The sequence below is a fragment of the Globicephala melas genome, chromosome 1, assembly GCF_963455315.2.
Source record: "Globicephala melas chromosome 1, mGloMel1.2, whole genome shotgun sequence".
Classification (NCBI taxonomy): domain Eukaryota; kingdom Metazoa; phylum Chordata; class Mammalia; order Artiodactyla; family Delphinidae; genus Globicephala; species Globicephala melas.
In genome coordinates this window covers 44301219-44316944 of record NC_083314.1, presented here as the reverse complement: position 1 = coordinate 44316944, position 15726 = coordinate 44301219, and the positions used below count along the sequence as shown (strand labels likewise).

At 36.6% G+C, this 15726-nt stretch overlaps 1 protein-coding gene across 1 annotated transcript in view; it reads left to right on the top strand.

Annotated features, from left to right (window-relative positions):
• HMCN1 (hemicentin 1) overlaps window positions 1-15726 on the top strand; it is a 521171-nt gene that overhangs the window by 411050 nt on the left and 94395 nt on the right. Inside the window, exons 79-82 of the mRNA XM_030873036.2 lie at window positions 398-535; window positions 650-784; window positions 4001-4270; window positions 12435-12625. Of these exons, the coding sequence (XP_030728896.2) occupies window positions 398-535; window positions 650-784; window positions 4001-4270; window positions 12435-12625 (734 nt within the window). The remainder of the gene's footprint in view (window positions 1-397; window positions 536-649; window positions 785-4000; window positions 4271-12434; window positions 12626-15726) is intronic.

Below are 15726 nucleotides of genomic sequence, written 5' to 3'. Positions count from 1 at the left end.
TTTCTAAGTCATGTTTATTCTTGACAGGTGGTACCATCTAGAGTCATAAACCACAGTAATATTTGGGGAATATGAAGCCTGATAGATGTTCTTCAATAGACTAAAGAAAACATACAGATGACAAACCACACAAAACAACCCCTAAATTATTTGTCTTCTTGAATTTTTATGATCTGTTTCTGACTTTAGTCTTTTCTATGGAATTCTTCTAATGGAAACTGGCTATAGTAACAAGACTCAAAAAATGTGATATGACCTCTATTTGCTTTTCCCTGGGACAATGAAATCACTAATATTTTGGAATTTTGAATTCAGTCATGTGTAACCTCATGGCTACTATAGACATTTATGCTACTAACTAGAGCCTTTGCTTATTTCTGCTGATTGGTTCTTATAGAGCCTCCAGTCATTCGGCCTCAGCCAAGTGAACTAGCCGTCATTCTAAACAATCCCATTTTATTACCATGTGAAGCAACAGGGACTCCCAGTCCTTTCATCACTTGGCAAAAGGAAGGTATCAATGTCATCACTTCAGGTACCGTTTCAATCAAGAAAATAATGGCAATTCAGTTTTATAATTCAGAAGTCGGTATGACTTTTTAATGAAAATAAAAATTCTTCTCACTCTGCTTTTGTAACTATGATGTAGGTAGAAGCCATGCAGTTCTTCCTCGTGGTGGCTTGCAGATCTCCAGAGCTGTCAGAGAGGATGCTGGTACTTACATGTGTGTGGCTCAGAATCCAGCTGGTACAGCCTTGGGCAAAATCAAGTTAAATGTCCAAGGTACCTAAATAATAAATCTCTATGTCTTCATTGCAAAGATGCTTATAATAGTGTATATCAGAATTCATATATCTAAAGTAATGATGCCACCATAGTTCTTAATTAACATTCTTAGTTTATATTATCCTAGATGTTTTTCTATTAACCTCATGAAGGAAAAAATTTAGTGCTTGGGTGTTTTGGGGCATTATTTGTATAAGAAAACTGAGGCATCTCATGATATTTTGAATTTCTGTGAACCTCTCTTTGGTACTTTCATTGTAGCACATATTTAAGGTGATTTTTAAAACTATTCTCTCTATAATACTACGTTGTATGCATTACAAAATACTGGATTGTAATATCCACTTAAAAAACATCGTAAATTTTTAAAATTTTAAAGAATCACCAATAAGAGTCATGAAACAAAAAAATAAATCATAATTGCAATTAAACCAGCTTGATGGAAAAAAATATTCTGAAGACAGTGGGGTCTTTTTTCACATTTAACTTATATTTTCTTGATGTAATATTCATATCTTACATGCATTGTTTTTGTGGATCAAGACGGGACCTAGAGATGGGTTCCGAGCTGCTCAGTTTGCATGGCTGATTTGAATTTTCTTGTAGTGTGATTTTCTTGTGGTGAATTAATAACTGTAGTAAAGCTCACTTACCTGCAGATTGTAAATCTAATTTATTTGTATTTTTCAACACTTCTTTAACAAGTGTTTATTGGGATAATAAGTAGAAATACATTGACCATTATAGATATGATCCTTTCCTTATAGTGTGGAGAAGGAAAAAAATGAAACTACCAAATAAATGAAATTATGATAAATTCTGACATATGCTATGCAGAGGGAAAACAAAAGGCTGAGATGGAGACTAGTGGGAAAATGTGGGGACCACTTTACACTAGTGGTTAAAGTAGGCTTTAACCTACTGATGGGGGTACCATTGGAGCTGAGGGGGGTTACCATTGGAGCTGAGACCTGAATGATGAGCTAGGATGAGCCATGTAAAGGTAGCAGAGTGTCCAAGGAAGAGCGGGCAGCACGTGCAATGGCCCCAAGGCAGGAAAGGGTAAGAAAAGGAGCGTGCCAGTGTGGCTGACAGTAATGAACCTGGGAAGGCTGGCAAAATGTGAAGGAGGTCAGAAGAGAAAGTGGGACCAGTGCACAGAGTGCCCAAAGGACCAGAGGAGGGGTAAGATTTCCTTCTGTGTGCAATGTTGAAGCCTTTTAATGATTTAACCAAGACTCTTGTTTGGTTTTAGGAAGACCTCTTTTGCTGGTATATAGATAATGATTTGAGAAAGCACAAGACTAGAGCTGGAAGAACTAGTAAAGTGCTCTAGGCATCATGTGATACGGTCTGGCTGGGAGTGTGAGTGGGTGTGTGAGTTGCAGGGGAAAATGAACAAGAAGTGGTGGATTCAAGAACTCTTTGGAGATGTAATTGCCAGGATTGCTGATTAATCAGATTGGGAGGTTAGGAAAAGAGAAGAGTTAACGATGTTTCCTGGGCTTTGGGCCTGAGCTAGAGATGGGAGATAGTGCTGTGAGGGATGCAAGGGGAGGAACTGGTTTGGGAGGAAGGAAAGCGTGACTTCTGTTTAATCATGTTAGATGTGGGAAACTATTAGAAATCCTAGCAGAGATGTCAAAAAGTGTTGAATATTTATGAATTCAGAACTCAAGGGAGAAGTATAGTCTAAGATATAAATTTGGAAGTAATCAGGGTATTTCAGTCTATAACACTGGATGAGAATTTGGACCGAAAATATCTTAAGGACAAAGCCCCAGGACTCTGCATTGTTAAGAGGTCTGAGAAAAGAGAGAACACTGGAAAAGAATACAAAGGAGAGGGAAGAGATGACAGAGGAAAACTAGATGGAGGCTAGGAGAGGACAGTGTTTCAAGAAGGGAGTAGACAGCTTTTTTAATGCAAGCGAAAGGTCAGTTAGGATGATGACCAAGAAATATTCATTGGTTTTGGCAACACTGAGGGTCATAGAAAAGAATTAGTGAGGGTTTTTCCCTTCACTAATTGATTAAAACTATTGATACGAAAAAAAGAAACACTTTTTTTCAAAAAAGAAAAAGAAACACTTTGAACAATTAACAGCATTTCAATATTCCAAAATGGGAAAATGTGGGGACTACTTTACACTAGTGGTTAAAGTGAGGTTTAACAACTGCTTGGTGTGGGGGGGATACTATTGGAGCTGAGGTGGGTACCACTGGAGCTGAGACCTGAATGATGAGCTAGGATGAGCCATGTAAAAGTAGCAGAGTGTCCAAGGAAGAGAGGGCAGCATGTGCAATAGCCCCAAGGCAGGAAAGGGTAAGAAAAGCTCAGTAGAATATCCTTAGTGTAATCTATTGTAAACACTAGGAATCTGTTGTAGACACTAGGAAGAGAAATTCTAATCATAAGCCCTTCCACCATTTTCTGAAGAAGTGCGAAGAGTTCTATCTATATACCATCAACCCTTGACCAACACGGTTTGAACCGTGCAGGTCCACTTATACATGGATTTTTTTTCAGTAGTAAATACTACATTACTGTACCATCCAAGGTTGGTTGAATCTGCAGATGCAAAAACCACAGATACAGAGGAGACAAGGATACAGAGGGCCAACTATAAGTTATATTCAGATTTTCGGTAGCACACAGGGTCATCATCCCTAACCCCTGCGTTGTTCAAGGGTTAATTGTAATTCTTTTCCATATTCTACTTCTTTATTCCTTTATTCATTAACAAAATACCTTGTTAAATATGGCCACTGTATATGAGATCATAAGCACTGTAGGAAACGCATGAATAAAAGGATCTTTGAGCAGGTGAACAATTTCCAAACCTTGAAGGGGTCTATTTTGGAAGTTTTAAGTAGCTGATGAATCACAATACATGTATGTTAAAGAAAATACCTCTGTCAACACAGTCTAAGTTTTCTGGACATGAAATCCCTCATGAGTACATGTTTATATCCTTATTTAAAATTGATTATCATTTATATTTGTTAACTAGATAGAGAATAATTTTCTACAATGGGGTCAATGAATTTTCTTTTCCAACACAAACAAGCTATAGCAATCCTTTGGTGATGATGTGGTAAAGTCAGGGCTTTGTTTCTTGTCAATGTGACTTCACTTTGCTAGAGTAATACTGTAGTGTGTAAATGGTACATTCCTGCTTTTAAGGTAACATTCAAACCTTGTATCTTTTAGTTCCTCCAGTCATTAGCCCCCCTCCTAAGGAATATATCATTGCTGTGGATAAGCCCATCATGCTACCCTGTGAGGCAGATGGCCTCCCACCACCTGACATTACGTGGCATAAAGATGGGCATGTAATTATGGAATCAGTCCGCCAGCACATCCTCAGCTCTGGAGCTCTGCAAATAGCATTTGCTCAGCCTGGTGATGCTGGCCAGTACACGTGCACAGCAGCTAATGTGGCAGGATCAAGCAGCACGAGCACCAAGCTCACTGTCCATGGTAGGTTGTTTAGCATAAATCATTTTTAGTGTGCTACATGACCATGGCAAAGAAAAAAAACACCAGGAAAAAAAATACGATGAAAATCAAAACAATGTAAAACAGTAATGAAGAGTGGAGTGTGTGTGTTCATGTGGTATGTAGGTACACTTGCCCTTCAAATATGTTTTTGGTAGGCTATGTTTATTCGTGTGTGCACATATGTGTGTGACAAAGAGAGATTTTATTAATAAAGCCAGGATAATTAATGTGTTGCCAATCCCCTCATAATGTGATTATTGGGATCTTTAATTGGGCTTATGAGGAGTCCATTTGTTTTGTTATTCTTATGCTTTACTTTTCAAGTTGCAAGTCATCTTGGCTCAAAACTAATCACCATGTGACCTACATTATAAATGTAATGTGACTCTAATGAGAATTGGAGATCTATTTGATTCATTATTTTAAAGTATGTAGCAAAATATTTACAGGTATATTTGAATAATAGAAAAAATACGATTTTTTCCTTTGCATTCAGACAACTAACAAAATACCTAAAGATCAGCATTGAAATATTTTAGTTGTTATTTTGTTATTTTTTTAATTGTATACTTTTAAGACTAAAGGTAGAATACCTATTAATATCAGTGGTAAGAAACAATAAGTAAATTAAACTATTTCCAACTACTATTTTCAGAGGTAACTCTTGTTTTAATGATGAGTTTCTACTTTTTCCCTTTTTAAAAAATGTGTGAAAGCTGTTTTTTATCTTTCAGGTGTATTTGAATTTTCTACAGTTTTATACCTGCTCTCAGTTAATATAATTGAACTAATTAATACACATTAGTCCTTTAGTTTTAAGTAAATAATATTCCTTCTTTCAAGTGTTCGTAGAAAATTTACCAAAATTGACCATATACTAAACAACAAAGAAATTGTTAATAATAATTTAAAAGTATAGGCCACAATTCCTGCCCACAATGCAATAAAGCTAGAAATGTGTAATGAACTTTTAATGCCAAAACCCCAACCCCAGCCATATTAAAAAAGACCATTCTAGTCAACAAGTAGGTCAAAGAATATGGTTTTATTTTCAGATTATTTAGAAAATAATAAAAATAAGGACACCACATATCAAACTGTATGGTGTGTGGCCAAACTATAATCAAATATAAAGTCACAGCCTTAAAATTTTCATTTTGAAAAAGAATGAATTCAAGTAAATGTACTAATGCTGCAACTTTGTAACCATTAGAAGAGTTGAAGTATAAACTCCAAGGAAACCAGGATAAAGGAGATAATAAAAATATAGCATACATTAATGAAAAATGAATATTTGTGACATACCATTCAGCAAAATAGATTTTTGATTTTCCGTATTATCTATTGTTTATGCATATAATCATTCACATAATCTTTGTATATTTACTCATGATAAAAAAATAATTTTTGCTGAAACCAATTGTTCTAAAAAATGTCATTAAGATTGATCCATTTCTCAGCAATGTATTTGAATAATTCCAAAATTTATTGTTTTGTGGGAAGTGTATTTTTACTTTTTTGTTTTTTTCTTATTAGTCATCCATTTTATACATATCAGTGTATACATGTCAATCCCAATCGCCCAATTCATCACACCACCACCACCACCACCCTGCAGGTTTCCTCCCTTGATGTCCATACGATTTTTTTCTCTACTTCTGTGTCTCAATTTCTGCTCTGCAAACTGGTTCATCTGTTCCATTTTCTAGGTTCCACATATATGCGTTAATATACGATATTTGTTTTTCTCTTTCTGACTTACTTCACTCTGTTTGACAGTCTCTAGATGCATCCACGTCTCTACAAATGACCCAATTTTGTTCCTTTTTATGGCTGAGTAATATCCCATTGTATATATATACCACATCTTGTTTATCCATTCGTCTGTCGATGGGCATTTAGGTTGCTTCTATGACCTGGCTATTGTAAATAGTGCTGCAGTGAACATCGGGGTGCATGTGTCTTTTTGAATCATGGTTTTCTCTGGGTATATGCCCAGTAGTGGGATTGCTGGGTCATGCGGTAATTCTACTTTTAGTTCTTTAAGGAACCTCCATACTGTTCTCCATAGTGGCTGTATGAATTTACATTCCCACCAAGAGTGCAAGAGGGTTCCCTTTTCTCCACACGGTCTCCATCATTCGTTGTTTGTAGATTTTTTGATGATGCCCATTCTAACTTGTGTGAGGGGGTGCCTCACTGTAGTTTTGATTTGCATTTCTCTAATAATTAGTGATGTTGAGCAGCTTTTCATATGCTTCTTGGCCATCTGTATGTCTTCTTTGGAGAAATGTCTATTTAGGTCTTCTGCCCATTTTTGTTTTGGGTTGTTTGTGTTTTTAATATTGAGCTGCATGAGCTGTTTATATATTTTGGAGATTAATCCTTTGTCCGATGATTCATTTACAAATATTTTTGTCCCCTACTGAGGGTTGTCGTTTCATCTTGTTTATGGTTTCCTTTGCTGTGCAAAAGCTTTGAAGTTTCATTGGTTCCCATTTGTTTATTTTTGTTTTTATTTCCATTACTCTAGGAGTTGGATCAAAAAATATCTTGCTGTGATTTATGTCAGAGTGTTCTTCCTATGTTTTCCTCAAAGAGTTTTATAGTGTCCGGTGTTACATTTAGGTCTCGAATCCATTTTGAGTTTATTTTTGTGTATCGTGTTAGGGAGTGTTCTAATTTCATTCTTTTATATTAGCTGTCCAGTTTTCCCAGCACCACTTATTGAAGGGACCGTCTCTTCTCCATTGTGTATCCTTGCCTCCTTTGTGATAGGTTAGTTGACCATAGGTGCGTGGGTTTATTTCTGCGCTTTCTATCCTGTTCCATTGATCTATATTTCTCTTTATGTGCCAGTACCCTACTGTCTACATTACTGTAGCTTTGTAGTATAGTCTGAAGTCAGGGAGTCTGATTCCTCCAGCTCCGTTTTTTCCCCTCAAATCTGCTTTGGCTATTTGCAGTCTTTTGTGTCTCCATACAAATTTAAAGATTTTTTTGTTCTACTTCTGTAAAAAATGCCATTGGTAATTTGATAGGGATTGCATTGAATCTGTAGTTTGCTTTTGGTAATACATTCATTTTCACAATATTGATTCTTCCAATCCAAGAACATGGTATATCTCTCAATCTGTTGGTATCACCTTTAATTTCTTTCATCAGTGTCTTATAGTTTTCTGCATACAGGTCTTTTGTCTCCCTAGGTAGGTTTCTTCCTAGGTATTTTATTCTTTTGGTTGCAGTGGTAAATAGGAGTGTTACCTTAATATCTCTTTCAGATTTTTCATCATTAGTATATAAGAATGCAAGAGATTTCTGTGCATTAATTTTGTATCGTGCAACTTTACCAAATTCATTGATTAGCTCTAGTAGTTTTCTGGTGGCACCTTTAGGATTCTCTATGTATAGTATCATGTCATCTGCAAACAGTGACAATTTTGCTTCTTCTTTTACAGCTTGTATTCCTTTTATTTCTTTTTCTTCTCTGATTGCCATAGCTATCCAAAACTATATTGAATAATAGTGGTGAAAGTGGACATCCTTGTCTTATTCCTGATCTTAGATGCAATGCTTTCAGTTTTTCACCATTGAGAATGATGTTTGCTCTGGGTTTGTTGTATATGGCCTTTATTATGTTGAAGTAGGTTCCCTCTATGCCCACTTTCTGGAGAGTTTTTATCATAAATCAGTGTTGAATTTTGTCAAAAGCTTTTTCTGCATCTATTGAGATGATCATATGGTTTTTATTCTTCAATTTGTTAATATGGTGTATCACATTGATTGATTTGCATATATTGAAGAATCACTGCATCTCTCGGATAATCTCACTTAATCATGGTGTATGATCCTTTTAATGTGTTGTTGGATTCTGTTTGCTAGTATTTTGTTGAGGATTTTTGCATTTATATTCATCAGTGATATTGGTCTGTAATTTTCTATTTTGTAGTGTCTTTGTTTGGTTTTGGTATTAGGGTGATGGTGGCCTCACAGAATGAGTTTGGGAGTGTTCCTTCCTCTGCAATTTTTTGGAAGAGTTTGAGAAGGATGGGTGTTAGCTCTTCTCTAAATGTTTGATAGAATTCACCTGTGAAGCCATCTGATCCTGGACTTTTGTTTCTTGGAAGAATTTTAATCACAGTTTCAATTTCATTACTTGTGGTTGGTCTGTTCATATTTTCTATTTCTTCCTGATTCAGTCTTGGACGTTATACCTTTCTAAGAATTTGTCCATTTCTTCCAGGTTGTCCATTTTATTGGCACAGAGTTGCTTGTAGTAGTCTCTTAGTATGCTTTGTATTTCTGTGGTGTCTGTTGTAACTTCTCCTTTTTCATTTCTAATTTTATTGATTTGAGTCCTCTCCCTCTTTTTCTTGATGAGTCTGGGTAATGGTTTATCAATTTTTTTATCTTCTCAAAGAACCAGCTTTTAGTTTTATTGATCTTTGCTATTGTTTTCTTTGCCTTTATTTCATTTATTTCTGATCTGATCTCTATGATTTCTTTCCTTCTGCTAACTTTGGGTTTTGTTTGTTCTTCTTTCTCTAGGTCCTTTAGGTGTAAGGTTACATTGTTTATTTGAGATGTTTCTTGTTTCTTGAGGTAGGCTTGTATAGCTATAAACTTCCTGCTTAGAACTGCTTTTGCTGCATCTCATAGGTTTTGGATCGTCATGTTTTCACTGTCATTTGTCTGTAGGCATTTTTTGATTTCCTCTTTGATTTCTTCAGTGATCTCTTGGTTATTTAGTAACGTATTGTTTAGCCTCCATGTGTTTCTGTTTTTTACATTTTTTTTCCCTGTAATTGATTTCAAATCTCATAGTGTTGTGGTCAGAAAAGATGCTTGATATGATTTCAATTTTCTTAAATTTACTGAGGCTTTATTTGTGACCCAAGATGTGATCTATCCTGGAGAATATTCTATGCACACTTGAGAAGAAAGTGTAATCTACTGTTTTGGATGGAAAGTCCTATGAATATCAATTAAATCTATCTGGTCTATTGTGTCATTTAAAGCTTCTGTTTCCTTATTAATTATCTGTTCAGATGATCTGTCCATTGGTGTAAATGTAAAAAGTGTAAAAAATGTAAAAAGTCCCCCACTGTTATTGTGTTACTGTTGATATCCTTTTTTAGAGCCGTTTGCATTTGCCTTATGTATTGAGGTGCTCCTATGTTGGGTGCATATATATTTATAATTGTTATATCTTCTTCTTGGATTGATCCCTTGATCATTACGTAGTGTCCTTCCTTGTCTCTTGTAACATTCTTTATTTTAAAGTCTATTTTATCTGATATGAGAATTGCTACTCCAGCTTTCTTTTGATTTCCATTTGCATGGAATATCTTTTTCCATCCCCTCACTTTCAGTCTGTATGTGTCCCTAGGTCTGAAGTGGGTCTCTTGTATACAGCATATATATGGGTCTTGTTTTTGTATCCATTCAGCAAGCCTGTGTCTTTTGGTTGGAGCACTTAATCCATTCACTTTTAAGGAAATTATTGATATGTATGTTCCTATTGCCATTTTTTTAATTGTTTTGGGTTTGTGTTTGTAGGTCCTTTTCTTCTCTTGTGTTTCCCACTTAGAGAGGTTCCTTTAGCATTTGTTGTAGAGCTGGTTTGGTGGTGCTGAATTCTCTTAGTTCTTGCTTGTCTGTAAAGCTTTTGATTTCTCCATCGAATCTAAATGAGATCCTTGCCAGGTAGAGTAATCTTGGTTCTGGTTCTTCCCTTTCATCACTTTAAGTATATCATGCCAGCCCCTTCTGGCTTGTAGAGTTTCTGCTGAGAAATCAGCTGTTAACTTTATGGGAGTTCCCTTGTATGTTATTTGTCGTTTTTCCCTTGCTGCTTTCAATAATTTTTCTTTGTCTTTAATTTTTGCCAATTTGATTACTATGTGTCTCTGCGTGTTTCTCCTTGGGTTTATCCTGTATGGCACTCTCTGCCCTTCCTGGACTTGGGTGGCTATTTCCTTTCCCATGTTGGGGAAATTTTCAACTATAATCTCTTGAAATATTTTCTCAGGTCCTTTCTCTTTCTCTTCTCCTTTTGGGACCCCTATAATGTGAATGTTGTTGCATTTAATGTTGTCCCAGAGGTCTCTTAGGCTGTCTTCAGTTGTTTTCATTCTTTTTTCTTTACTGTGTTCAGCAGCAGTGAATTCCAGCATTCTGTCTTCCAGGTCACTTACCCGTTCTTCTGCCTCAGTTATTCTGCTATTGATTCCTTCTAGTATAGTTTTCATTTCAGTTATTGTATTGTTCATCTGTTTTTGTTTATTCTTTAATTCTTCTAGGTCTTTGTTAAACATTTCTTTCATCTTCTCGATCTTTGCCTCCATTCTTTTTCCAAGGTCCTGGATCATCTTCACTATCATTATTCTGAATTCTTTTTCTGGAAGATTGCCTGTCTCCATTTCAGTTAGTTGTTTTTCTGCGGTTTTATCTTGTTCCTTCTCTGCTTTTTCACCTGTCTATCTTTCTGTGAATGTGGTTTTTGTCCCACAGGCTGCAGGACTGTAATTCTTCTTGCTTCTGCTGTCTGCCCTCTTGTGGATGAGGCTATCTAAGAGGCTTGTGGAAGTTTCCTGATGGGAGGGACTGGTGGTTGATAGAGCTCAATAAATCTTTAATCTGCTTGTCTGCTGATGGGTGGGGCTGGGTTCCCTCCCTGTTGGTTGTTTGGTCTGAGACGACCCAACACTGGAGCCTATCCGGGCTCTTTGGTGGGGCTTATGGAAGACTCTGGGAGGGCTCACGCCAAGGAATACTTCCCACAACTTCTGCTGCCAGTGTCCTTGTCCCTTGGTGAGCCACAGCTGCCCCCCACCTCTACAGGAGACCCTCCACCACTAGCAGGTAGGTCTGGTTCAGTCTCCTATGGGGCCACTGCTCCTTCCCCTGGGTCCCGGTGCGCACACTACTTTGTGTGTGCCCTCCAAGAGTGGAGTCTCTGTTTCCCCCAGTCCTGTCAAAGTCCTGCAATCAAATCTCACTAGCCTTCACAGTCTGATTCTCTAGGAATTCCTCCTCCCATTGCCGGACCCCCAGGTTGGTAAGCCTGACATGGGACTCAGAACCTTCACTCCAGTAGGTGGACTTCTGTGGTATAGTTGTTCTCCAGTTTGTGGGTCACCCACCCAGCGGTTATGGAATTTGATTTTATTGTGATAGCGCCCTGCCTGCCGTCTCATTTCAGCTTCTCCTTTGTCTTTGCATGTGGGGTATCTTTTTTGGTGAGTTCCCATGTCTTCCTGTCAGTGATTGTTCAGCAGTTAGTTGTGATTCCAGTGCTCTTGCAAGAGGGAGTGAGCACACGTCCTTCTACTTTGCCATCTTGAACCAATCTCTATTTTTACTTTTTGAGCCAAGTATTATTAATATTTTTATGCCTTTCTTTTAGAAGTGAATATCTTAGTTCCAAGTTCACTAAAGTATTTGTTAGTACCCTGAAATAGTCAATTGTCCTTTCTATATTGCCTAAATATAGAAAGGCAGTATTTGCACAGGCAAATACTGTGCAAAGGCAAAGGCAGTATTTGCACAGAATTATGAAATCACTGTAAAAATTTCTCTGTGACAGTATAAAAACTGAATTAAATGTCTTTTCTGGTTTTACTTGCATTTGTTGTAACACATGTGAAATATTGCAATAAGTAGTTTTTTCTTTAACACTTTGTGATATTTAATATGGAGTGAGTATTTTACAGTGTTTTTAACTAGGGACTTTTATTAGTCTATCCTCACAATATCTCTGTGATACAAATCTAGCAATTATACAACTATAGAAGCATTTTTGGTTTTAGTTGCTCTTGTTTATTTTACCTTACTGCAATAAGCAAAAGAAACTCAAGTAAGGAAAAGTCAGGAAGTCAAATAAAATCTAAATATTTCTCACCAGTTCTGTCATTTTTTCAGAAATTGATATTCAACAAGTACAGATGCATTAGAATTCTTGCTAGCATCAAAAATATGGATTGCTTTCATAGTAAGAAACAAGTAAACGGCTTGATAAATTTTGTTAGTATTTCTAGCAAGTTACCCTCAAGAAAGTCTATTTTGTGTTAATTTTCAGTGTGAATAAAGATATTATTGAATTCAACATCCTGAATACCTATCATTTTTAAACTCTTCATAGTACCACCTAGAATTCAAAGTACAGAAGTACATTACACCGTCAATGAGAATTCACAAGCCGTTCTTCCATGCGTGGCTGATGGAATCCCCACACCAGCGATTAACTGGAAAAAAGACAATGTTCTTTTGGCTAACTTGTTAGGAAAACACACTGTCGAACCCTATGGGGAGCTCATTCTGGAAAATGTTGTGGTAAGTTTAATAGACACGAATAGATACATTAAGCCAGATTATTAATTCACCTTTTTACATTTAGTGACTTAGCTCGGAAATGTATATTTTAATAATGAAAGGAAAGAAAGTACTCTTACAAATTCAGGTCAAAGAATTAATTTTACACATATTTCATTTTATGTCCCCGAGAATAGTATTTAGCAGATCGTGAGAACTCATAAGTGGCCTCCTTCTAAAATTATTTTATTTTTGTGAAAATCTGTGTTTATCAGGAAAAATTCTAAGCCTCTGTTATATTCCATGTTTGTAACGATGCATGAGGATGGTTAGAAGAGTAGAGATGTAAGAATGTCTGATGTATTATTAAGCAAATACAAAAAGCAGGCTTTTTGCTCTTTTCAGGTTTTTAAATAACTCTTAGTCTTAGGGATCAGTGCAAGCTGGGGTTTTTGAATATTCTTAGGTGGTACGTCGCCAGTCCGCAAAATTGTAGCTATGGGAAGCATCTCAGTTTTTCAGTGTGAGCCCACTTGAAGAGGAATCTGTATCTATGCATACCACGTGACTTTTTAAAAAATTATCATGTGGTTTGAGAGTATCAACACTTGGTACTAAATATTAAACATGATTAAAATGTGAATCACTTTCAGAGCTTTTGTGCCTATCTTATTCCTTTTCATTACCCTTCAAAGTGCCTAAATTTCATTAGAAAGTCTTCATAGAATTAAATTTGAACAAATTAAAATGATAAATTGATCACATTCACTTCACAGTATAATTTCAGCCTTTAGCCAGACTCCTGGAATTACCAGATAAATAGCTCTAGTGATAGGTTAACTCTGTGTCATGTGCTAGTAGATAGTGTATTTATTCAAATCTAAGTTTCCATCAATTCTAAGATGCACCAATATTTTATGTGCCACTAAGACAAAAATATATAGTCAAGTAAACTAGAGAAGATCATCAATTTTTAAGTTGTATCCCAAATTCAGAGATATTAAAAGTTAAAACTATGAATTTTAGAATTGATAAAATAAGGATAAATTTGTTTGCTTGTTTGTTTGTTTAAGCTGGTAAATATCTCCAGTAGGGATTACTCCCAGGTTCAAGAATGTTGAATTAGGCCCCTTAATCACTCTTAGACCTGAAGAAATTAAGTAAGAAAAGTTTAGACTTTTAGTGAGACAGTGACTCAGATACATTAAGAAATATATCAACAATAAGGTAGCTTATAAAAACTGGATGAAGGACACAAATGATAAGAAGTCTATTTGTGAATAATACGTGCAAACCAGATTTTCAAAAGCTTTACTTCCATAAAATCCTTGATTTTAAACTTAAGTTGTTATAACCTGGGAATTTTAAGAATAGCTAAGTGGTATCAGAGTGGGGAGACCTTTACATGGAATATGATTTATTCCTGTTTGCCTTTAAAAAAATTAGTATACAACCAACCAAATTTAGATTATATCTATAATGAGTAATTACAATTTTGATGCTGCATTTCCAATCAGTTTTTTGATGCTTCAATGCAAAAATATATATTCTTAAACTTTTTGAAAGGAAGAAAAAGTCTGTAATATGGACCTTAACGCAGTCAGAAGCATTCAGTCATTAATTCAACAAATATTTATTTATCAGTGTGATCAACACTGATTTAGGCACTGGGAATAAATACATCAGGGAACAAAGGAATCAAAGATCCTTGCCCTCTTGGAGTTTATTTCTAGAGGAGGGAGATGGACAATAACAAATAAAAATAAACAATGTATTGTTTCATACCAGTTGCCAAAAGAAAACAACTGGTATGAAAAATAAAAGAAGAGCAGGGTAAAGGGGATCAGAAGTTGGAGGAGTACAGGTTACATTCTTTTTTTTTTTTTTTTGCGGTACGCGGGCCTCTCACTGTTGTGGCCTCTCCCGTTGCGGAGCCGCGCAGGCTCAGCGGCCATGGCTCACGGGCTGAGCCGCTCCGCGGCATGTGGGATCTGCCCCGACCGGGGCATGAACCCGTGTCCCCTGCATCGGCAGGCGGACTCTCAACCACTGCACCACCAGGGAAGCCCCAGGTTACATTTTTAAATAGCATAGTCAGAGTAAATGTCCTTTGGGAAGGAGATATTTTGAGCAAAATTTGAAGGAAGTGAGTTAGTTAAGCAAATATTTGGAAGAGGAGCATCCCAGGCAGAGAAAACTGGGATGCTCTTCCCCCAGATTTTAGGGGCAAAGAAATTAAGGTGGGTGCAAAGAACGCGAGAATGTAAGGTAGGAACATGTCTGATGTATTTGAGAAACTGAAGGCCAGTGAAAGCAAAGAAGAAAAAGAATGAAAAGAAAGAGAAAGAAGTCAGAAAAATGAAAGCCAGATACAGGTAGTGTCTTGCAGGTCATAACAATTTTGCATTTTACTCTGAGTAAAATCAGAATCCATTACAGGTTTTGAGCAGGGGAACAATGTGGTCTGCCTTATGTTTTTGCAACATTGCATTGGCTCCTCCTCCCCCTTCCCTCCCCCCGCCCCTCTTCCTCCTCCTCCTATTCCATGAGAATATACGGTAGGGAGGCAAGGATAGAAACAGAAAAGACCAGTTGGGAAGATGGTCTGGAGGCAGAGGAGAGATTATAGGACTCAAAGCTGAACATTAGGTCAATCCACGTCTCTGACCCAATTTCATTCCTTTTTATGGCTGATTAATATTCCATTGTATATATGGACCACATCTTCTTTATCCAGATACTATGTGTAAAATGGACAACCGATGGGAACATGCTGTACAGCACAGGGAACACACCTAGTGCACTGTGGTAACCTAAATGGGAGGGAGGTCCAAAAGGGAGGGGATATCTGTATGCATATGGCTGATTCATTTTGTTGTGCAGTTGAGGCTAACACAGAATTGTAAAGCAACCATACTCCAATAAAAAATTAATAAAAAAAAAAAAGCTGAACATTAGCAGAGAAGGGGTGAGAGGTGATTGGATTTTGCACATACTTTGAAGCTAGGATTTCCTAGCTAGATTGCAAGTAGAGTCTGAAAAAGAAAAGAATAAAGGATAGTTCAAATGTCTGAGAACAAAGGCATGAACAACTGGAAGAACAAAGTAGCCATCAACTGAGA